Source organism: Rhopilema esculentum, chromosome 17, assembly GCF_057945365.1.
Source record: "Rhopilema esculentum isolate cy_ngs chromosome 17, ASM5794536v1, whole genome shotgun sequence".
NCBI classification, from domain to species: Eukaryota; Metazoa; Cnidaria; class Scyphozoa; order Rhizostomeae; family Rhizostomatidae; genus Rhopilema; species Rhopilema esculentum.
Genome location: NC_142831.1, coordinates 5,604,437 through 5,628,782, shown reverse-complemented (window position 1 = coordinate 5,628,782; position 24,346 = coordinate 5,604,437). Strand labels below are relative to the sequence as shown.

The 24,346-nt window shown below is 34.7% G+C and overlaps 3 protein-coding genes across 3 annotated transcripts; 2 read left to right on the top strand and 1 right to left on the bottom strand.

Moving 5' to 3' along the window:
* Positions 1–10,444: 10,444 nt before the first annotated feature.
* On the top strand, positions 10,445–16,629 carry LOC135696758 (serine/threonine-protein phosphatase 6 catalytic subunit). Its single transcript, XM_089113383.1, has 10 exons — positions 10,445–10,588; positions 11,466–11,561; positions 12,110–12,175; positions 12,662–12,729; positions 12,915–12,988; positions 13,833–13,912; positions 14,246–14,311; positions 14,933–14,986; positions 15,324–15,413; positions 15,868–16,629. Exons 1-10 carry the CDS (start codon positions 10,517–10,519, stop codon positions 16,114–16,116), a joined length of 915 nt encoding a protein of 304 aa, XP_088969509.1. The 5' UTR covers positions 10,445–10,516; the 3' UTR covers positions 16,117–16,629.
* Positions 16,630–17,114: 485 nt separating this feature from the next.
* Positions 17,115–20,807, top strand: LOC135696790 (transmembrane protein 138). The gene is made up of 4 exons (XM_065216307.2): positions 17,115–17,525; positions 18,718–18,889; positions 19,483–19,558; positions 19,933–20,807. The coding sequence occupies exons 1-4, from the start codon at positions 17,401–17,403 to the stop codon at positions 20,040–20,042; spliced, it is 483 nt and encodes a 160-aa protein (XP_065072379.1). The 5' UTR covers positions 17,115–17,400; the 3' UTR covers positions 20,043–20,807.
* Positions 18,718–23,314, bottom strand: LOC135696779 (uncharacterized). The gene is made up of 3 exons (XM_065216295.2): positions 23,104–23,314; positions 22,439–22,651; positions 18,718–21,505 (listed from the first exon to the last, which is right to left on the bottom strand). The coding sequence occupies exons 1-3, from the start codon at positions 23,312–23,314 to the stop codon at positions 21,399–21,401; spliced, it is 531 nt and encodes a 176-aa protein (XP_065072367.2). The 3' UTR covers positions 18,718–21,398.
* Positions 23,315–24,346: the final 1,032 nt, after the last annotated feature.

The following is a 24,346-nucleotide window of genomic DNA, read 5'->3' as shown; positions in this document are numbered from 1 at the left end:
TACCTTTAAACTTCTTTTCCAATCGTTTTCTTTGTACACGTTTTGCTGCGACAATGTTTCTTCTTTCCACAGAGCGCATCGCTTTTGCTTTCTGCTCTGTCTTTTTAACAGTGGCAAAAAGCTTACCACACATTTGACTCCATGTTGACAATTGGCCTTGCATTTCTTTTTCATTTTCAACAGCTTCTTGAAGTTTGCTTTTCAATTTGATATTCACTTCTTTTGATTGCTCAGAATCTTCCTTTGTGAATTTTTGCTCGAATTCCAAGAACTCGACGAGACTTTTCAATTCTTTGGTTTCTTCTTTAAGATCCTCGTTGTCCTTTTTTATATCCACAATTTTGCTCTCAACTTCTTGGAACATTTTAAATTTCCTTCCAACAACGTCATAGCCATCTTGGGAATCGATATCTTCGTCAATGTTTAGATGTTTAGCTATTTTGACAAAAAACCCTTGCATCAATTCAAGCTCTTCAACTTGGTTGGAGTAGTCCTGCAAGTTTGTTTTCTCACCCCATTCATTTTGATGGAATTCCAGAGTAACAGACCCACCATCAGAATTCACTTCATTTACCTCCTCTACATTCTGCATTTCCCATTCTTCCTCCCCTGTAAGGGTCTTTTCATCGTCATCTTTCTCATCTAAGTCAATAACTAGGTTGTCCTCGACTTGACTCTCCAGGTTTTTTATCCGCATTTCCAAGATGTTCACTTCTGTTGTCTTTGCTTCAACATCATTAGCAAGCAAAGAGCCTTTCTTTCCAAGCTCTTGATTCTCCACAGACAACAGCTTTACCACTTCCTTCAATCGGATATTTTCTTCCAAAAGGCTCTTGTTCAAAGACGAATTCCCCTGCAAGAAAAAAATTAGCTTGGTTTTTAACATGAACGTAAATCCTCAATATGTCATTGTAAGCTATATCGTTTGAGTGCCTTATTGAAGAATCTTTTGTTTGCTGTATCGTTTGAGCGGTTTATTAGAAAAAGCTCTTTTCTCTACAAATCATCTTAACATTCAGTCAAGACATCTTTTTATATAAGGCTTAATGCACAGGGAGAACCACGTCATCAGCTGAGTCTTACGTATGTATATGCCCAATAAACGATTAACACTTTCAGTGGTATGAAATTTAAAGCTATGCAACCCGACCGCATACCTCCATTGCTTCTTCAAGTGGCATATCTTTCTGTTTTGATTCAAAATGCTTCTCATTTAGTGCACCCAATTCCTGCTCCTTTTCTTTCAGACGATTTGCCATCACGAAGCACTCATAATCAAGTTGCTTTTTATCGCTAAGTGCCAAAGCAAGCCTTTCTGTCATCTCTCTATTTTCTGAGATGAGATTCCTCACCCAATTGGTACTTGGGAGCTCCTTTCGCTGTCTCAATTCCTCCAGTTGGATTATTGCTTAATGTAAAAAGCATTAAATTAACTTTGTAACAGTACAACCACATAAAACGCCGTAATACTTTGAAATTCTCTCTTCTCTCAAGAGCCTCAATCAATTAAAAACCATATACTTTTTGTAAGTTTACATTCTCGAAAAGAAAAGTGCATAGGTTAAGTAAAATACGATCCATTCAGCAAAAACTGGCAGACTAGAAAGTAAACTGTCTTTAAAATAATGAAAGCAGACATCTAGACAAAATTCATTTGAAGTTGAGGCAAATATTCTGTAGAATAAAGAACTTAAGTCATTGAACGTTCTACTGCTAAACCTTTCAAAATCAAACTGAGATACAAATTTTGCTGGATACAATTTAAGTTGATTTTATCCCCCTGTTTCTTCAATCCTACCAAATCCTGCTTGAATTGAATTTATGTATAGTTGAAAATGATAAAATCATTCTAAAAGTACTGTTTAGTTACTTAATAAGACAGTAAAAGTCTGTTATGCTTACAGTTTTGTACAACATCTTCCAGGTGCTCCAATCTTTCTCTTATATCCTCAATCTCCTTATCTTCGATATCTAACTGGCGCTGTTGCAGCTCTGTTTCTCGTACAATGGCGTCCATACTCGTTAAAGCAACACCACTGTCCGACCTTAAAAGGTTTAGAAAACTACCGCTTTCCAGTTTTTCATCCATAATTGCCAAATTTTTCGTACGAACAATCACCTTCGACCTGCTCTCACTCAACCGTCAAGGTTATGGCAAACCTAACTCTCAGCTCAACTTATTTATGTAATACAAAATGAGTGTGACGTCAGATTAATGTGACGTGTGATATCGAGGACTGGAATACAGTTCATCAAAATCTCAATTGATTGATTTTTAATATTATGGAGAGATTTTCACTTATAGTTTCGAGAGAGATTTCCAACAGTTAAGCATTGTTTTAATAAATTCATGTTATTTTCATTTTCTATTCAGACCTATACGATGAACTGATTGAGTCCTAATTCCATCATTTAGTTAGCATTTGTCAAGATTTTTTATGAAAGTGCGTGTGTAAAAGATAAAAAAATATATGTACTATAAGGATCTACAAAAATCCACTTATATAGATGGAATTTCAAAGGTTTAGCTATTAAATATGACAACTAATAGAGAATAATTATATTAAATATATCTGCCATACCCTATCAGTTCTCGTCACAGCATACTTCCTTTGATTTTAATGATTCAATTAAGCAAGTTTGTATTTACTGGCAAGATTGGGACAGAATGTGAAAAAAGACTGCTCTTTCAACGAAATGCAACATGAATTGCAAAAATGGAATCAAAGAAATATATGGTTACTAAAAAGGTATATTTAACATGATGCCAAAATCCTAAATAAATAGGTAATAAACAACCAATAATAGATACAAGGATAAAATATTCGCTGTCCTTAATGTTATTTTAGCTTTCAAAAGAGGAGCGAAGCCAAAAAAGAATTGATTTTTGCCGACAAGAAAGGGCGTGTCTCACACTTAAAGGGTGTGGTCAAAAGATAAATACTCTTACATGCTGCTTTTATGCGCATCTGTTTCAAAGTCCATCTTTTATTGCCTTATAATTCTGGATTTCGATTAAGATAATATATCGCAAAACAGAGTGATTTTTTTCTAGATACAATTTTTTTCTAATTCAAAGTTGTCTGACATTGTATGACATATACTCTATTATATTAATGACATGACAATGATTGTTAACTGCCTGGATAAATCTCGTGTTTCATGAAAATTTCTGTTTATCTGTCTGTCATAGAGTGTTCAATACCGTGTTGGCGGAGTTGCATAGTTTTTTGTGTATATAACAAGATGGTTTTAAGTTGCCTCTCAGAGTTTCACGCTCTAAAAGTATTAAGCGTGAAACTCGGGGTAGCAACTTACAGTGGCGGAATCAAGGGGGGGGGTAACTAGGGGTAGTTGCCCCTCCTTCAACGAGTTGAAGCAAGTCTGGCGCCCCTTTTTTGGAAATTATGCGCCCCTTTTGAAGAACGAGAATCAAGTGAAAAAGTTTCTGAGACCGATTGGTTAATTTGCTTCAAGGATTACTTCAAAGTTATGTTGTTTATTCCGAAAATGGATCTGAAATTGTTGTATACAGCGAACTCTCGTCACCAATTTTTGCAAATTTTTTAACGCGCCGACTACCAACTGCCCCTCCTTCAAGTTTGCTCTGGATCCGCCCCTGGCAACTTAGAACCGTCTTGTTCTATATACCAAATTGTGTAAATCTTATATTAACATATATGTATATATATCTAAGTGTTCAACAATTTTGTTTAAAGCTGCTACTCCGAGTGAACATTTCACATTGAACACTACTTGATTTGATTGTAGGATGAAAATTCATGAATAAAGCAAAAATTTCATCTTAAACTCAGTTTCTTTTTAAATCACAAATACTTCTTTTTTCTAGGTGTCCAACAAGGCAACAGAACAAAGAATACGCTTTTTATCTTTTAGCAGCTTTGTATCAAGAATCTTGGGTATGTGGTTGACTAAATTATATTTCCTCTCCAATTTTCAAGATAAATTACTTAGCAATTTATTTTGTTCTAAACAGGCCTGGCCATTTGAGGAGAGCCATAGCTTTTGCTTCCCTCCAGGGTCTCTTCAAATGCTGGAGGGGAGCTACAGATTGCCCTCTTAAATTGCTTTTGAAAAGCAAATTGCTCTCCTTGATATAAATTTTGTCTTTGTTTATGCTCTTATTTATCTAGAATTAGCTCACCTGGAGATTTTTAGGGCAGCTGTTTACTGCTCCCTTGCTAAGAGTCTTATGACCAGGGCTGTTCTAAACTTGCCTACACAATTTCTCGAAATGTTAAAGTGTTTGATCCCATAAGTTTAATTTCTAAACCCTATTATCATATTACCTATTATTATTTTTGGTTCATGTAAGATTTTTTAAGTATCATTTGGAGTTTTGTATGATTTTTGAGGATGAAAACGGTTGACACTGTATTTATTCACTATCTTTTTAGAAAACTGAAGATTGGGAAAATGAAAAGCCTGAAGAACTAGCATTACATGATCTACAAGAAAGAATATCTGATTTGCTGAAATCCCCGATAAAACTGAAAGAAAAACTGATAATTCGAAGGAACCAGAAACGACCTATCAATGGCCAACTCATACGTTTTAATCGCCATGGTAAAGCATTTGTCGTCGAAAATAGAAAATATGGAATTTATGGGCCTCCTTCAGAGGTCGATAAAGTTGCTATCGCGGAGGAATGGGAGAAGATTAAGTAATAATGTGCAGTCACTAAAGAAATTAATCTGGCAAAATTTTTTCTAGACTCAATAGTTGTTGATGCAGATATTTAAGATGTAATTCTATTGTGCATTTTTTATCAGTTTCTTCAGTATTGCTCATCAATGAGGTATTAGGATTACGTAAGAATTATTGGAAGTTGGAAGTTTTTCTCTCTGACCCTTGTATCATTTCATCATTATCATTAGATATTTAAATACAATAATGGGGGTGTGTAGGGCTCAGCATAAAATCAATCCTTCTGCCTATTGTGAGATAATTTCTTCCCGATGCTTTAATACTGTTCTAATATATGCTCAGTTAAGAGGCATTGTGGGTTTTATTTATTTCATTTTTACTTCTATATACGATAGGCCCATCACCCAAGAGCCTTACAGGCTGCCATGTCAAGCTTTACAACAAAATTAGACAAAAATAAATTCATTAAAATCTGATAAGATATTTAAAATAGAAACTTAGAAAATACAGAGTTATGTTATGAAGGTATCAAAAATCTTGCCACCCGCCAAGTAGTACTTTTCCGACAAGTACCATCATGAAAGAAGCTCGTCTTGTCAGCCACTCTGATTTATTAAGTTCCCGTAGTTGCATTAGAATTTCTATCAATGCAACATGAGGTACGCAGCCAAAATGCTGGACTTTCTACTTATAAATAAAAATGATATATTGGATTCACCCTTGAGCCTATCTTCACTTTTTCGTTGTTCAACATGCTTACTTCCTAGAAAGCAGAAACAGTTTTTCAGAATGTAAAAGATTTGATACTTGATATTCAACCGCTTCGTTTTGATTTGCAGCAGATTGAATCAAACTAAGTTTTTGCCTGTGTTTTCGATTTTCTGTTTTACCGTGTTTATATCTGGCTTTCAAACAACTATTGGGAAAATGGAATAGTATTGATGCATGATGTAACCAGACAAGAAAGGTACAACCAGTCTTGTAAAACCAAACGCAGTGAGTTTTCAGTAGGAAAATAAAGCAGACACAAAGAACAAAGCTTTCAACAAAATAGGAATATAATAGAAAGATTTATAAATGTTTTACAAAGTCATTTTTTGACTGAATGAAAAAACTACTACTACTAAACTGTTAGTGGAGAAATGTTTGTTTTCTTATTCTGATCCTCGTCTAAAGAATCTGGCAAACCGGCTTCTTTTCGGCTTCTTCTTCTTTTCGATAATCTGGTGTAAAGCACAGATTATATTTTCAGCTTCCTGGTTTTTCTCAATCGCATTCTCAAGAATTACTTCCAGTTTCTTTTTCTCGGAAATATATTCCTCTAACTTCGTTTCGTACATAAATCGCATCTCCATTTCACCCTCTAGATCCTTCAGATCTTCTTCTTTTTTCTCTTGTAAAACTCTGACTTCTTCTAAAATTGCTTGGATGTCATCCTGAAACTTCTCCTGGACATTGGCCATGTCGGTCTTTGACTCAATCAATTTTCTTTCGCATTCTTCATATCCTTTCTCTTCCTTTTCAAGTCTTTTCTGGATCATCTCTTTACATATCAATGCAACCTTTAGCTTCCGTTGGCAATCAGCATGAAGGACTTTCTCTTCTTCTAACTCCTTTAGAAGCGCGAAATGTTCACATTTGACTGAGTCTAATTCTTTTCTTTGATCATTCAAGGCTGTTCTAAAACTCTTGGCCTTATCTGCTTCCTCTCTCAAGCCTTCCACTTCATCTAGCATGCGCATATTGTCTTGCATTTCATGCTTGTATGCTTTTTCTAATTCATCTTTTTGTTTTCTTATCTCTTCGTTGTTACATTGAAGCAAATCGACTTGCAGTTCAAGCTCCAAATTCTTACCTGCCAAAGCATCTATACAACTCTTTGCAATGTTACCTTTTGCAACACAAGCAGCAAGTTTAACACGAATACCTTTAAACTTCTTTTCCAATCGTTTTCTTTGTACACGTTTTGCTGCGACAATGTTTCTTCTTTCCACGGAGCGCATCGCTTTTGCTTTCTGCTCTGTCTTTTTAACAGTGGCAAAAAGCTTACCACACATTTGACTCCATGTTGATAATTGGCCTTGCAAATCTTTTTCATTTTCAACAGCTTCTTGAAGTTTGTTTTTCAATTTGACATTCACTTCTTTTGATTGCTCAGAATCTTCCTTTGTGAATTTTTGCTCGAATTCCAAGAACTCGACGAGACTTTTCAATTCTTTGGTTTCTTCTTTAAGATCCTCGTTGTCCTTTTTTATATCCAAAATTTTGCTCTCAACATCTTGGAACATTTTAAATTTCCTTCCAACAACGCCATAGCCATCCTGAGAATCGATATCTTCGTCAATGTTTAGATGTTTAGCTATTTTGACAAAAAACCCTTGCATCAATTCCAGCTCTTCAACTTGGTTGGAGTAGTCCTGCAAGTTTGTTTTCTCACCCCATTCATTTTGATGAAATTCCGGAATAACAGACCCACCATCAGAATTCCCTTCATTTACCTCCTCTACATTCTGCATTTCCCATTCTTCCTCCCCTGAAAGGGTCTTTTCATCGTCATCTTTCTCATCTAAGTCAATAACTAGGTTGTCCTCGACTTGACTCTCCAGGTTTTTTATCCGCATTTCCAAGATGTTCACTTCTGTTGTCTTTGCTTCAACATCATTAGCAAGCAGAGAGCCTTTCTTTCCAAGCTCTTGATTCTCCACAGACAACAGCTTTACCACTTCCTTCAATCGGATATTTTCTTCCAAAAGGCTCTTGTTCAAAGACGAATTCCCCTGCAAGAAAAAAATTAGCTTGGTTTTTAACATGAACGTAAATCCTCAATATGTCATTGTAAGCTATATCGTATGAGTGCCTTATTGAAGAATCTTTTGTTTGCTGTATCGTTTGAGCGGCTTATTAGAAAAAGCTCTTTTCTCTACAAATCAACTTAACATTTAGTCAAGACATCTTTTTATATAAGGCTTAATGCACAGGGAGAACCACGTCATCAGCTGAGTCTTACATATGTATATGCCCAATAAACGATTAACACTTTCAGTGGTATGAAATTTAAAGCTATGCAACCCGACCGCATACCTCCATTGCTTCTTCAAGTGGCATATCTTTCTGTTTTGATTCAAAATGCTTCTCATTTAGTGCACCCAATTCCTGCTCCTTTTCTTTCAGACGATTTGCCATCACGAAGCACTCATAATCAAGTTGCTTTTTATCGCTAAGTGCCAAAGCAAGCCTTTCTGTCATCTCTCTATTTTCTGAGATGAGATTCCTCACCCAATTGGTACTTGGGAGCTCCTTTCGCTGTCTCAATTCCTCCAGTTGGATTATTGCTTAATGTAAAAAGCATTAAATTAACTTTGTAACAGTACAACCACATAAAACGCCGTAATACTTTGAAATTCTCTCTTCTCTCAAGAGCCTCAATCAATTAAAAACCATACACTTTTTGTAAGTTTACATTCTCGAAAAGAAAAGTGCATAGGTTAAGTAAAATACGATCCATTCAGCAAAAACTGGCAGACTAGAAAGTAAACTGTCTTTAAAATAATGAAAGCAGACATCTAGACAAAATTCATTTGAAGTTGAGGCAAATATTCTGTAGAATAAAGAACTTAAGTCATTGAACGTTCTACTGCTAAACCTTTCAAAATCAAACTGAGATACAAATTTTGCTGGATACAATTTAAGTTGATTTTTTCCCCCTGTTTCTTCAATCCTACCAAATCCTGCTTGAATTGAATTTATGTATAGTTGAAAATGATAAAATCATTCTAAAAGTACTGTTTAGTTACTTAATAAGACAGTAAAAGTCTGTTATGCTTACAGTTTTGTACAACATCTTCCAGGTGCTCCAATCTTTCTCTTATATCCTCAATCTCCTTATCTTCGATATCTAACTGGCGCTGTTGCAGCTCTGTTTCTCGTACAATGGCGTCCATACTCGTTAAAGCAACACCACTGTCCGACCTTAAAAGGTTTAGAAAACTACCGCTTTCCAGTTTTTCATCCATAATTGCCAAATTTTTCGTACGAACAATCACCTTCGACCTGCTCTCACTCAACCGTCAAGGTTATGGCAAACCTAACTCTCAGCTCAACTTATTTATGTAATACAAAATGAGTGTGACGTCAGATTAATGTGACGTGTGATATCGAGGACTGGAATACAGTTCATCAAAATCTCAATTGATTGATTTTTAATATTATGGAGAGATTTTCACTTATAGTTTCGAGAGAGATTTCCAACATTTAAGCATTGTTTTAATAAATTCATGTTATTTTCATTTTCTATTCAGACCTATACGATGAACTGATTGAGTCCTAATTCCATCATTTAGTTAGCATTTGTCAAGATTTTTTATGAAAGTGCGTGTGTAAAAGATAAAAAAATATATGTACTATAAGGATCTACAAAAATCCACTTATATAGATGGAATTTCAAAGGTTTAGCTATTAAATATGACAACTAATAGAGAATAATTATATTAAATATATCTGCCATACCCTATCAGTTCTCGCCACAGCATACTTCCTTTTATTTTGATGATTCAATTAAGCAAGTTTGTATTTACTGGCAAGATTGAGAAATAATGTGAAAAAAGACTACTCTTTCAACGAAATGCAATATAAATTGCCAAAAAAATGGAATTAAAGAAATATATGGTTTCTAAAAAGGTATATAAGACATGATGCCAAAATCCTAAATAAATAGATAATAAACCACCAATAATAGATACAAGGATAAAATATTCGCTGTCCTTAATGTTATTTTAGCTTTCAAAAGAGGAGCAAAGCCAAAGAAAGAAGTGATTTTTGCCGACAAGAAAGGGCGTGTCTCACACTTAAAGGGTGTGGTCAAAAGATAAACACTCTTACATGCTGCTTTTATGCGTGTCTGTTTCAAAGTCCATCCTTTATTGCCACACTTTGAAAGTTCAACTATTACAGAAATATTAATGCGTTACAATTATTGCAAAAAATTTACAGGGAAAGTACATAAATTGCTATTTTTGCACGGCAAAATTTCTCAATGTGCCGACGGACAAAATGTTGAGGGCGGGGGTACCGCAACCCACGAACCCCTCATTGGCGACACCCCTGTTTCGGAAAAGATGAAATGTAGGTCTAATGATAGGTAACTGGAAAGCACAGAAATTCTTTTGCAGGTATTGCACGGCACAGCCTTTTAGGGAATGTTCCTCGTCTGTGCTCTCTGCAAGGAAATTTTACAAACCATGGCAATTTCTTTCTCTTTTCCTTCTCTTGAAACATGTGTCAAATATGATTCAGGTTTACTTATTCTTGTCTTTATAAGCATGATAATCATCTTAGCAGAATAAAAAATTTAATTCTTTTAACTTAATTTCTCGCTTTTTCAAGGTGACACCCCTGTTTTTCAAAGAAGCCATCGACAATCTTTCTGTTGCAATTAAAATGTAAAATAAGATCTCAGCTTTCCGGTAAAAGTGAGCATGTGGTTAGACATTCTTTCCAACAAGGAACTAAGATGGAAATCTCCAAGAATCAACAAATTGTTAAACAGAAAAGCTATGTTACAGATTTTACGGTTTGTACATGCATTGGTAAAACAACCTTCGCTGTCACCTCCAACCCCCCCCCCCCCCCTCCTAGGCTAGCATCTCTACATCTACCTTCCCTTTTAATTGAGTAATCTCTAGAAACATCGATCCAGCTTCATCTTTTGTCTTGTATTAACTTGTAAAATACCCCACCCTCCCCCTTTTCTTCTTTACTCACTTTTCTGGCTCCAATGAGCCTCGACTTGAAGATATGGTCATAGATCCGAAGCTAAGGACTCAACAGATGTTGGACAGCTAGAGCAAAAATGGCCATAGACGTAGACAAATGGATTGAGATCACAAAAGAATGCAAATATCTGCCTGAAAATGATCTGAAGGTATAGATACTTTAAAGGCTAGAATATTATTGCGGCTGTAAAGATAAGTAGCGTATGGATCGTGTAATCAAAAGCTATTTTATTGGCAGTTCCTTTTGAGCAATTTCTTCCAAAAATGAAATGATGTCTTCTTCCGTGAATTTTAAAAGAGATCTACAAGTTTAAGTTATCAATACATCTTATTAACGAATTGTATTTCAGCTAAGTTCTATTTCTACGTAAACGTCTTAGTTTATGGGGCTGACTATTGCAACAGCCGTGTGAGACTGGGTTTAGTTCGGTGCTTGCACTTAACCTAGTCCCAAATTTCGAGTTGTTACAATCTAGTTACAAAATGACTGACTTTGAAATTTTAAATTTCATGGATTCTAATTTATTAGAAAACATGTATTTTGTAATCATCTTGGCAGAAACAATAATTAGTCCTCCATTAGAATAGACAGCAATGTTTCTTCAATTGCCTACTTTGATTTAAATTCCTATAAAGCACATAACCTTCAGTTGATATTTATCCACAACTTGTTTGTTTATTTGTAACTTTGTAACTTATCACCAATGTTGAATCAACTGATTGATTGAGAACCCAATGAAATAGGTATACTCTTAAAAGCACTGAGTCATGATAAATAGGCCTTCTGTTCATGTATATCCATCATAAACATAAGAATGCATTTTTATGTTAGCATTGAGATGTAGAACCTTGAGTTCAGCTTCATAATTTACTGGTCAATATCTGGTATAAATTTTACATGGATTCAACTGGTTGATTGAGAACCCAATGAAACAGATATGCTCTTAAAAGCACTGAGTCGTGATAAATAGAACTTCTCTGTATGTATGTCCATCATAAACATAAGGGTGCATTTTTATGTTTCAGAAATTATGTGACTATGTCAGTGACCTGCTTCTTGAAGAATCAAATGTTCAACCAGTGCAGACTCCTGTCACTGTTTGTGGTGACATACATGGCCAAGTATTCCTATAAATTACATTTGCTTTATTGAGTATTTTATTATTTATTCCTACCAATATAATACATTGGTCTGTATCCTTACAATTACAGAATTAGATTAAGTTAACACCATTCTAGGCTCAACTGTTGAAAAAATACTCTTGATAACATTGAAATTACTGCTAGCCATCTCACAAAATCAACTTGATTTTGTAAATGCTTGAAATGTTTAGCATACATATATGAAGTAACTTTTAGTTTAGATGTTCTGAAATTTCGTTATCATCATTACTAAAATGTATGTGTGTTAATTGTGCATCCCTTAATGAAATATTCAAACTATGGCAATATTAAGGAGCAAATAATTGTTGCATGGTGTCACATTTGAATATATGTATACTGAATTCATATTAATTTTGTCTCAGATTTATGTTTTTGAATAACCATGCATTTGAGATAATTGACATTGCAGATATATAAAAAGGTTTAATATATGAATTAAAAGCTTGTGTGCCTTTTTGATAATAACGAGTTTTTCATCATACCTAAGTAAATGTGCTTTCTTCCAGTTTTATGATCTAGAGGAGCTGTTTAGAACAGGGGGCCAGGTTCCGGATACAGCTTACATTTTCATGGTATATATGTTTATAATATCAAGCTAATGCTTAGATTTTTCTAGTTGCTTGCTCATACATATATTTTCATTAAACTGTAGAATGACCAAACTTTGAAAACCCCTTCAATCTGACATTGATTTCCTCATCACATCAGTGCTGAGAAGAGGCAATACTTTTTACAAAACACAAACAACACTATAATGCAGAAAAATAACAATATGGCTGTAAAACCATCAGCTTCTTAGTTCTTGATACCATTCACAGGATTGTAATCATCATTTGAGAATTCTTTTGCCAGATCTGTAGACTGAAGTTAAGTTTTAGGTGAATTTGTTTCTGGAAGGTTTCTCTAAGGAGAATTCTATGTTGGACAAACCATTACAAAATCAACAGAACATTTTTAAGACCCAACAGTTTAGTTATTTTTGCTAAACTGATTGAATGGCATTCCTTTTATGGATTTTACCTTTGACAGCTCAAAAGACAATAATTTTGTTTTTTTAGGGTGACTTTGTAGACAGAGGTTACTATAGTTTGGAAACATGGACAAGGCTTTTAACATTAAAGGCTAAGTAAGTTTTATTGGCTCAAATTGACTAGAGATATTTAGATGCATATGTTGAAGTAATATGTTGATGTCTTCATAAAGGGAAAAGTTAACAGCGTCAAAAACAGAATTAGAGCAACAAATTTCCTTACATGTTAATTTAATATTTATGTTTCCAAAGAAAAAACATTGGTTCCTCTTTCTTTCCAGATGGCCAGACCGCATAACACTTTTAAGAGGAAATCATGAAAGTAGACAGATAACTCAAGTCTATGGATTTTATGGTAAGCTTTGTTTGGTTTTTGTGTCAGTAAGGTAGCTAGGATTTTTTAAAGATGTGCAATGTTGAAGGGACAGTGTCCTGATTTGTAAACATAGCACTGCTTGCAGGGCTACTCATGTGTCTATTGGGTGAAATTTGCACCATTAAAATGGTTACAAATTGAAAAAAACAGAATGATGAAAAAATTGGTTTCAATCATCTTGCAAGACAGATTTCAATGGTGCCTGAAAACCCTCAAACATATTGATAAGTCTTTGTGCTATGACACTTATGTTTGACTTAGCGTGAGGATGGAAACACTTAAAAAATTCAGTTGATGAGCTTGTATTGCAAGCACACATTTTTGTCTGCCTGTAAACTTATGTTGATAATAAATGATCTTTTTAAACTTGAAACCAAAACCTCTTATTTGTTGTCCTTGCACCCACTAAAGTCCATATAAACCAAAATTCCATCAAATTATATATTTACCTTCAACTTATAAAAACCATTATCCATCATGCGGAAATCCAAACACTCTGCATGATGCATATTGATTTCCGATAAAATTTGACCTCATTTGCTGTGGTGGATTCATCCTCATTACAGATTTGTTTTATTTGAAAATTACTCTGAAAGGGTTTCTCACTTGCTTCCACGTTTCTCCTTTTCACTTTAGTTAAAAAAGTTTTGTCTACAACTGGTACTATAGGATCCATTCTCTAGCATATTGACCTAAATAAAAACTAGATTGTATCAAACCATTTAGTTTTATTGACTTCTGCTTCTGGGTATTTCACACATCAATGAATTTGTCAAAGTTTTTCTGTATAATTGCTGATATTGATCCATTTTTATCATTTTAGATGAGTGCATGTCAAAGTATGGCAATGCAAATGCTTGGCGTTATTGTTGTAGAGTTTTTGATCTTCTCACCATTGCTGCAGTAAGCATTTTATTTCTCTGATTGAATGATTTTATTGAAAAACGTTTGTGCTCATAAGGCCATACCTAAGCCAATTGCATTTCATTCAGGCCTAACTCATTTTGTTTACTTTCTGGTATTTATGGTGTTCTTTATGCTATTTGGTCAATTTAGATATTTTAAAAATGGATGTTGGAACATTTATAAAGTGAAATGAGATTCTGCTTCACAAGATCTATAAATTCAATTAAAAATACATGGTTCTTAAAGGTTCTTCTCTAAAAAATTTGTTTTGTTGAAATAACAAAGAGTAGCAAAGTACAAAGTAAATATATATGTATTTTTTAATTCTAGATTATTGACGAAGAAGTCTTGTGTGTCCATGGGGGCCTTTCTCCAGATATCAGAACTATAGACCAGGTGTTGTTTCTTTTTAATGAATGATTCTCAATGAATTATTTTGAGCATTCTCCAGCTTCTAGAATTTTATCTACTTAAGAAATTTTCAATCTGCCAACGAATTCAAGCAAAAGAGATACAAATTATGAATTAACAGTTAGGTTGGCAAGAAAAACTTTGATGCCCCCTTTTTCAAAGATTCTAAGCATGTTTCTCAATAATCTTCACCCAAGGCCGCCTAATGATCTATTTTGCTTACTTTTATTGGGTGTTTATTGAAATCTGATTTGTTAGTGCTCAAAAATTTCCTATGTTCTGACATTTTTTACCTTGAAGAGAGTCAGATGGAAAGCTTTGTTTTTTTTCAAAATGTTTGCTTTCTTCAAAGCCATTTTAAATTTTTGTACCGCCAAATATTATTTGCAAATTACTGGGAAAGTTAAAAATATAACAGTGCTTGGTCCAATAAAGGTGTATAGAACTTGATGCTACTGCTTTAAATGTCTATATTTATTATCAGTTTTGACACCCTGCAAAAGTCAAGCTTTGATGAATATTAAAGGTTATACTAGATAAATGATACAAGAGCTGTATGTTTATTTTTGTTGTGGGAAGACTTCATGATTCTTATTTCAATTTTAGATAAGGACAATAGAAAGAAATGTAGAAATTCCTCATAAAGGAGCATTCTGTGATATCCTTTCAGCATATCTCTTGAATTTTTCTTTGTATGGCTGATAATTTTGTCAGCATTTGAATTATCTTAGCCTCTTTAATATATTTAAAATAGTCTTAACTTTTGTCTATGAATGAATTGAGAAGACAGACAAAACCTTACTTAGCCTATGTCAAGAGTAATTATTGATTCAAAGTAGACTTTATAGCAAATTTTTTATGTGTATTCTACTTGGCATCGAATCATAAACTGCAATAGTCCCTCCTATCCCTTCTTAAGTTTACCCAGCTCCACTTTGCTCTATTGTGCCATTGTTTAGTATGCCATGATGTTTGCAATCCTTGACATTTGCCACATTTGGTTTGGTCAGACCCTGAAGATGTTGAAACCTGGGCTGTTAGTCCACGAGGTGCTGGGTGGCTGTTTGGTGCAAAGGTAGCGAATGAGGTAGGTATTTCCTTCGTTTTCATCCAAAATTGACCACGATTCATGTTTTTCCTTGGATTTTGTATTGTTTCAAAGAATGAACATTTTAAAGAAACAAGCAACGGGAACAAAGACCTCGTAATTTTGTAGCAGTTATCAGAAAGTTTCCCCTCTTTTTATTTTTATTAAACAAAAGGCTCAGCCTTATCTTTGGAAACACAAAATTTGCAGCATTTTTTGTCAAGAATGCAATTAGTATAATAGTTGTAGACATGCATTACAACTCCACCTGAAAGCGTTTTAGATCTTTGAAATCTAGAAATAACTCTTTGAAGAGCAGTATAAAACGTTGATGATTGTGAAAGCATGTGAATTTTTGATTTTGAAGCACGTTGATGATTGTGAAGAGCTTTTAAATGCATTTGATCTCCATCTTGAATTAACTCCGTGGTTTACTGACTTCTCTTTGTTTCAGTTTATTGCAGCGAATAAGCTAAGCCTGATCTGCAGAGCTCACCAACTTGTGCACGAAGGTTATAAGTACATGTTTGATAGCCATCTGGTCACTGTATGGTCTGCGCCAAATTACTGCTATCGTTGTGGTAATATTGCGGCAGTCCTTGAATTCACAGATGCAAAAACCAGAGAAGCGAAACTCTTTAGTGCTGTTCCTGATGCAGAGAGAGTTGTGCCTCTCAGAAATGCTTCACCTTACTTCCTTTGACGTCATATTTTTTCTCTGTTTAGTGATAATGTGTAGAATTATTTACCTATTGTATCTTTTCCCTAATAGAACCTCCTGACTGTAGTGATGTCTTTGTTCCCTCAATGCACAGCCGCATGTCTTCAATATAGATATACCAGCCAGTAGTACAAGCTAACCAACCCTCAATAAGTTACTCTTTTGCTTCTTTTAGTTTCATTTTTAATCACGACCACCAGCATGGAAATTTTTGTCATTGTCATTTTCAGTAGTCGAAAGAATGGCTGTATTTTTCCTTACCAAGCAAATTTAATTGATAAAAGACCCAACATGGTTACCTGAAATGTGATCGACAAAAAAGCAACGTACAATCATGTCCAACCTAAACAAGCCATAGCCTTTTGCTTAAATTACTTTCTTTCTCCATATGTGCTTTAAAAAGCTTTTACCTCTGTTATGAGAAACTTTTTTATTTCTATTCATAGAATCTGTAAATATTCAGTAATCAAAACACGAGATCATTGACAATAACAATATTGTGTTTACTTTGGTGTCCTCTTCTTTTCTTTTCTTTTTGATCAATTTTATTTTGGTCTTGAAAGTGGATACGCTATCAAAGTATCTTGAAGATGGATCTGCAGTTTCTTTTATGCAAGGTATCTTGTTTCAAGATACACGCTATTCCATATTGAATTCTTGTTAGCGAAATGAGACTCTTAACATAGTGATCCGGTAGGGCATGAAATAGTGTCAATCGAATAAAGCGAATGATACACACGAGACTCTTAAATGCACATTTTTATGGAGAAAATATCTTAAAATGAAATGTTTAATCTTGACAAGATTGCAAAAAATCTTTGTGATGTTTAAATGTCAAGAGTACTACAAAATTGTTTTATGACAACGTTCTGCAAACTCTTGGAAAGCACAATAGGCATTAGCGGCTTTTTAGATGCATTCTATATGTAGTAAAACAATCAGAAACGATTGCATGATAAGTAAATTGGGCTGCTGTGTGAAATGCAGGTGGTGTTTGAATTTTACATATCATGTGCAAAGAAAAAACTATCTTTCAATTCTTGACAAAGACATTCAAGATAAAATCTCAAGAATTTTTAGGGGTAACGCAGCATCTCCTCTTTAGATGCTGCTTTGAAATGCTCCTGATTTCGCAATGAAGCGCCGTAATTTGTCTGCAAAACGAGACTGTGACGTCACAGGAAATCATTCACAAAATGGCGGTTTAAAGTGAAATCACAGTAGACAGAGAAAGAACTTATTAAAACCTCTTTATTCAGATTTGTAATGCATGTTTCAAGATATCGGACCGTAGTTTACTTGCAGCTTTTTCTTATTTTCATTGATTTGTTCATTAACTCGTTTGGTCTCCTGTTTCAGAACAGGAATGTGGTCCTTCTCGTCATTTTTGTGTGAGTATAATTTAATCAATAAACATTATCACCAAGGGTTACCATTCCGTGCGTTGGCTTTTAAGTGATGCTCACATTAACGTTTAATTACCGGAAGCAGTAATTGCGATGAATAAAGGTTGACATCAAATAAATCTGAAATTTTGCTTTGCCATATTGTTATTCGAAAGAGCAAGCCGTGATAGACAAAGCAAAGGGCCTGTGTCCTAGCAATTGGCTCATCATGACTGCAGTTTAGCTCGTACCAATCAATGCCGACATTTGTCATTGAGCCAGGCTTGTAGGAAAAAGATTACATTCAAATTTAGCTAAATTATAAATTAATTACAAATTAGCTATAATTCTAATTTAGCCTTTCACCCTTTTTGTACACCAGGCTGAAAACAAATATTTTACTTAGACCTGTTATGTACATTAAAGATATGATACATACATACACATACAGTCAAAGTACTTGACCATTTGACATTTAAAATATGCCATATGACATCATATCCCATACCAATGTAAAATTTGCGTGGGAGCCCGATTGCACTAGCACTTGGAACATGACTAATTCATGACAACAGTAATCCCTATTGTCTTATAAAGAAGTATTAACAGGGCTTTCACGTTCAGAAATCAATGCGCGCAGCCAATAACTCGCGTGAAAAGAGTGGGGCATACAAATCAAATCTATTTCTTAATACAAAGCAATAAAGTTTTTTCTATTGAATCATTAAACGTGACAAACCTTTTAATAAATGAAATGAATGCTACACATTGTGTAGTTATGTTCATGTTTCCCTCGGGAGTAATCATGGAGGGTTCTGTGCGACAGAGAGATGTTTCATCTTCAAATGTTATCAACCGAAAACAGAGTTGTTTGAAGATGAAGATGGAACAGCACAAACGAAGTCATTGGAGAACGGAGTCATTTGAAAACGAATTGTTCGCGCGCCCCCCATTGAAAGCCATGTATTAATCTGCTATGTAAGCAGCCCAGTGCACACAGCGAATTTCATATTTCAAAGAACAAATATTTCTGCCCTGTTGTTTTTTACCTCTCAAGATAGGACTGTCAAAAATAAAGTTAAAAGTCACATCAAAAAATTAACAAAGAAAACAATAGGGCTGTAAGCTAGATCTAATTTCTTTGCTGGATCTAATTCCTTTTTACATTATTTCAGACACTTAATTTTCAAATTTGCAGCATTCAAGATGTGTCTCTTGTTTTTGCACTGATTGTCCTGTTCCTGGTCTTCTTCAACACTTATGTGTTCCAAGCTGGCTTAGTCTATCTGCTTGTGCGAAAGTTTAAAACAACCATCATTGTGACAATTTTTTATCTGGCATTATCTGTGGGACTACATGTCTGGACTGTGGTAAGTGTAATTTTCCCATATGGTTTCAATGAAATTTTTCAGAGATGGTCCATCCTTATAAATTTTCACAATTCAGAAGTAAAATTCATATTGATGCCTATACCAACCTTTTGACATCACAGAGAGAAGGAAAGGGACTAGGTTCAAAGAGACTTGGTTGTAATACAATTTTTTTTCTTAATTTTGCAATTTATTATATTTGATGACAAACCAAATTATAGAAAATGTGGCATATACTTGTGACATCTATACTGAAAATTGGAAATAACCTTCTCAAATATTTCCTTTAAAGAAATGTAAATTTTTACAAGTTAATGTGACTGTGTGGAACTATTATCATAATGATAGTTATGAATGTATTAATGTGAATAAGCTAAATTTTTCAACATCAAATCCCCTACTTGCTAATCTAAACTTTTTAGAGCGTGAGTCTCTTATGATTAGAGTTTTCTCTCAATATCATACCTGTTATCAAGATAATATAGCAAAACTATGATTGTCTAACTAAAACACCAAAATTTACTTCCCTTTTTGCATCCTGATTCTTGTTGGAACAGGACAGCTAGGTATTTGATAGTATTTTGTTCCTGTAGACAAAAAAGTGGAATACTGAAAACAAATACATCTGGGAAGATGCTTTTCAGGCATTGTTTGTGGTTCAAAGAGTTGGTATGTCCAATAGTTTTCTTATCAATTCATTTATTCTTAACTTTTTTATTAAGATAAAATATGAAGAAATTTTTTCCCTTTATCCAATGATGATGTTTTATCCTTTAGGTTACTTATTATCTTTTTGCAAAGATGTTTTGCATTCTCTATTTCCCATGCAAAGAAAGTCTTAGGTAACCCTGCATTTCTGGATAAAATATAAATATTGGGATTCTCAGTAAATATTTATTATATATAATAACTTATATAAATAGATTAATTGAAAAATATGCAGATATATGAGAGATATGCAGATAGATGAAGTCTCCAAAAGATATTAAAAGGTACCAAAAGGTACCCTATCAATTAAGCGATGAACAATATTCCTGTTGCAGGATCCGTGCTTTATTATTGCTTGTACAAAAGGACTATTATCAAACTTGGTGATCCAAGATATTATAGAGATTCTGTATGGATAAGGACAGAGTTTGCAAGAGTGCACTGAGATGCACCAAATTTCGTCATATTCATGACAAGACTCAACCTATGCTTTGTCAGAAGCATTCATAGGAATCAGTACCAAAGTAATAAGAAATTTGAGACCAATTTTGCGAATCTTTGGCACCTAGTGTGCCATAGATGATCTCATAACACTTGTCACTGTTATTCCTATGATGATGGACATGATGTAGTGGTTAAAGCCAAAACCAGGGGCTAGAGGTATATGTGGAGAGAAATGAATGAAGAAGAAGAGACCTGTAAATGACACTGAATTTTAAGATAAAAATTTTGACTATTGGGGTTTTCGCAATAAGTAAATTTGGTCATCATATTTGTTTTTGTTATTTGTATGATAGTTATCTTTGTTTATTTGGTAATTTAAAACTCTTGTAGGTTGTTAACTTATTCGTAACATTGTAACAGTGCTTAATGTTTCGTTAGGAAGGCTAGTTCAAGCTAACTCTTGAGTTTCAGATTAGTTTGTTCAGGATGACATCATATTCATCAGCTCCATTCATTTAAAAACAATTTTGGTTTATAACTGTTGAAAAGTTCTTGACAAACCTATGTCAATGAATGGTTGGATTATATTGTATTCAATCTCCATGAAACTTTGATGTTATTCAAAAATGTCTAAAAAGTCAGTAGAAATGGGATTATTACTTTGAAAATAAAGTTCTTCTGTTTTGTGCAAAGGGTTTGGTTTGTTATATAGTAATAAAGCAACAAATAAGTATATTGAGTTATTTAAGCTTTGATATTTTTGTGACCTTGTTGGTGTGTTTCTTGTTTCATTCTTTATGATTGCCACGTAAACTGATTTATGTTGATCTGATAATAATCAATAGAGCAAGACCCGCCATCTCAGAAATCAATGCACCTGACAAAAAACAGGCATGATAGTATTTGCACATATGAATACTATTTTATTTCATAAAGTAATTAGCTAGTGCAAATTATTCATTCAGCTATTTTCTTCCAAACTGCCCCCTCTTTTTTTGTTCATAAACAAGGTGTTTATTGTGTCTTCAAATGTCTTGTATATTAAAAATGGAAAATCGCTAATGGGAATTATTAGACAAAATGAGGTAAGTTCGTTTAGTGCTATTCCAGATCTGTACTTGCAGCTTTGCGGCTCAAAAGTCATTCAGTTTGAACTATAAATAGGTGTATAGTTCTTAACAGGATGACTGTGTATATAAGAATTCTGGTGATTCTGCATAATGACCAGTTCCTGATTTGTGTTGCACTAATAATAGAGTTATTAATAGTGTTATATATCTTTCTTGTAATTAGCTGTATAAAATGTCTGATTACAGCAGAAGATTTATCTTCAAATATTTTGTTGTATTTTGGTCCTTTATTTTTGTGACTTCTTTCCCTTCTTCTTGTCCTTTTCTTTTTTCTTGTCCTCTTCTTTTTTCTTGTCATCTTCTTTTTTCTTGTCCTTGTCTTTCTTTTTGTCATCTAGAATAGAAGTTTTCTGAGATTATTTCTGGAAGTTGGAAAGTTATTGTGCCTTTAACATCGATTTAGAAGGTCTTTGCACTATAGAAGGTATTTCTTTCTTAGTTGTGACATATCAGTGCAACAATTTTTCACTTCTTAGTTTTAATTTGCTATAAATTGTACTAAAGTTTGTTGGAATGCTAAGATTGAAAAGAGAAAGGCTATTCAAACGGAGACGATTTTGAAATAGCACTTCTTCATGATAAACAACCAAGAATCTCTTGTACAAAATGGCTGCCCCTAAAGAGGTGGGGCAAGAAGCTATGGCCTCAGTAAGATAATTTGATTATTTTAAAACTGTTGCAACCCATGACAAAGGGCCTCCAGCTCAGGGAGGAAACTTCTCACAAATATATAATAATTTTTTGAATATTGCCTGCATCACATCAGTGTTTATAGATTGACTACAAAATATCAAGTTCTTTGGAGATTTTGCCACTCCTACCATTTAAGTCTATAGCAGGTGTATTATCTCCCAACAAGTATGGTGTTAGGAAAGAGACTTGAAAATGATAATCTGGTGAAGTGATGTCACTTTTTACCGCTTTTTATTTCAAGTCTCATTCAACAACATATAATACTATGAGCTACATTGTTTATTCATGCTGTTAAGAACCTTAGTATTCTATGCCCATACATCATTGTGTTTGTTTCTACTCAGTGGCGGCGCCAGGGGGGGTAATTACCCCCCCCCCACTTTTTTCAAAACATGGTCTACATATTTCGTCTAAAAACGGGTTAAAAAGCACTAGGTAGGGGTAGATCATATTTCCTAAGGAAATTTGATCTGGTACAAAGCACTGAAACGAGGTTATTAGGGCGTGGTCTCACTGGCCACGCCCATTACCCTCCCACTCAGCAGTAGCTGGCGCCGCCACTGTTTCTACTCACCTTCTTTCTTATGGAAGGGGAATGGTGGTGGAAGGTGATGAGGCCAGTGATGTGGCCACCAATAATCGATATCAGGTGCGTGGAATTGATATTCGTGATGGTGAACTATTTGGGGTGCGTGAGCCATGTGACCGTGAACTCCGCCATGGCCCATATGCCCATGCATTCCTCCGTAGCCCATGTCACCATGAGTATCGACATGGTCCATATGCCCTGGTCAAAAGAAAATCCGAATGTATTACCATGATGGATAGGATGATAAAATTCTTTTATGTAGCTACTATATTTTACAGACAGAGGTAGAGAACCAAATATTGTAGAAGAAAGTTAAAGCCGATGAATGAGATAAATTGTCACACCCTTCCTGTCACACCCTTCCTGTCACACCCATTGCAAAGATGAGTATGAAATTCGATTTTATAAAGTGGGACTTTTTTCAGGAAAAGGTCACATTTGGGTCATAGCCCCCAATTTTTGGGGGGTGTGCATGTGAAGATATAGGGTTTCCTTAAACGCTTCCAGTATTCAACACCCCAGACGCCTGCTACTAAATGAAACCGTCGTAAAAAGATAAGGCCAGTAAGGACAGGGTGTTTCAATGGATTGTTGTTCTCAATATTTGTATCTGTTTTATGTTTGATTTCTAATATGTACCTGTAACTTACCATGAGAATGCAAGTGATGCCCATACGCATCAAATTCATCCATGGAGGGACCGTGGTAGCCAAATTGTCTCTTGTATGCATTATCTGATTCCAATGTTCTCATATCCAATGCATTGCTCTCATAGTTTTCCACATCGTCGCTGTCTGACAATGGAATTGCATTTGTGATGGCCAAATGTAGCATCATGGTGTAAATGTACAAAGAATTCATGTTTGTTTGTTTCTTGTTGCAGTCACAGCTAGCAATTCAAAACCACTTAATTTTGCATTTGAGACTTTGCTCATTGACTCGTATTAACGCAACCTGCGATTAACTGGTGTAGTACCTGAACATCCTAATGACGTCACGGTCGGTAGCTTGCTCATTGGTACTGCCCATGAAATAATGGCTTAAAGCAGTTCTCGGTAAAAGGAGGCATAATTTTTGTTACTCCAAGGCTCAAGGCTAGATATTTAAGACCACCTTTGAGTTGTCATTGGCTATTATGGTTACTGACGAAGCCATATCCACTTTCAATTTAGTTATTAAACTCAACTCTTTGCAAAAAGACTCTATATTGCTGAAAGGAAGTAGAAACCATCTCAACAGTCTATGGCCTGTCATTGTTTGAGAAACCTGAACTGCCCCCATTTGTGAGCAGGAATAGATTAGCTTTCAAATTTATCTTTTCAAGACGAGCATTGCATGTTTCGACCAACGTTTCTACGACATGGTTATTCGCGAGAAATGATTTCTTCCTCACGGAAGAAATGACGAAGGATAAACCTATTACACATGCATTGTCGCGATCTACATGTGTTCATTCTGCATTAAATCATGGCATCTAGAGCTAGATGATTTTACGAGATCATTCAGAGCTGTAATGTAGCCTTGTCTTCAAATCGCCTACAATGCCTTTTTTCTGCAATGGTATCTACACTCTGAAGTTAGAACTTGGCTGAAAATGCTTTATCTCTTTATACAGAGAGAAGTTTATTTTGAAGGTCATGTAACAAGTATTGGAAGGAGCTATGCATAGAATGAAAGATTACTCCAGGAAGATAAAAGAAAATGTCACTGTAGCTATTACCATCTTCTTCTGCGATTAATCAAGCCATCACCTTCTTCATTGCTTTCCTCAGTTTATAGTCTTGTTAATGATACAGTGAAAGCATGAATGCTATTGTAAATACCCTTTGTCTAGCATCAACATATTAAGTGAACAATCATAAATGCTTTGATCTGAAGGTTCTTTAGTACTGG

Excerpts from the sequence above, each read along its gene's own strand:
- LOC135696779 (XM_065216295.2), bottom strand. The coding sequence starts at position 23,314 with ATGAATTCTTTGTACATTTACACCATGATGCTACATTTGGCCATCACA. Across the intron at positions 22,652-23,103 it reads GCATCACTTGCATTCTCATG|GGCATATGGACCATGTCGAT; the intron begins GTAAGTTACAGG and ends TCTTTTGACCAG. Across the intron at positions 21,506-22,438 it reads CCCCTTCCATAAGAAAGAAG|ATGACAAAAAGAAAGACAAG; the intron begins GTGAGTAGAAAC and ends CTTCTATTCTAG.
- LOC135696758 (XM_089113383.1), top strand. The coding sequence starts at position 10,517 with ATGGCCATAGACGTAGACAAATGGATTGAGATCACAAAAGAATGCAAA. Across the intron at positions 12,989-13,832 it reads TCAAGTCTATGGATTTTATG|ATGAGTGCATGTCAAAGTAT; the intron begins GTAAGCTTTGTT and ends TTATCATTTTAG. Across the intron at positions 14,987-15,323 it reads ATAAAGGAGCATTCTGTGAT|TTGGTTTGGTCAGACCCTGA; the intron begins ATCCTTTCAGCA and ends CATTTGCCACAT.
- LOC135696790 (XM_065216307.2), top strand. The coding sequence starts at position 17,401 with ATGCATGTTTCAAGATATCGGACCGTAGTTTACTTGCAGCTTTTTCTT. Across the intron at positions 17,526-18,717 it reads GTCCTTCTCGTCATTTTTGT|CATTCAAGATGTGTCTCTTG; the intron begins GTGAGTATAATT and ends TCAAATTTGCAG. Across the intron at positions 18,890-19,482 it reads GACTACATGTCTGGACTGTG|ACAAAAAAGTGGAATACTGA; the intron begins GTAAGTGTAATT and ends TTGTTCCTGTAG.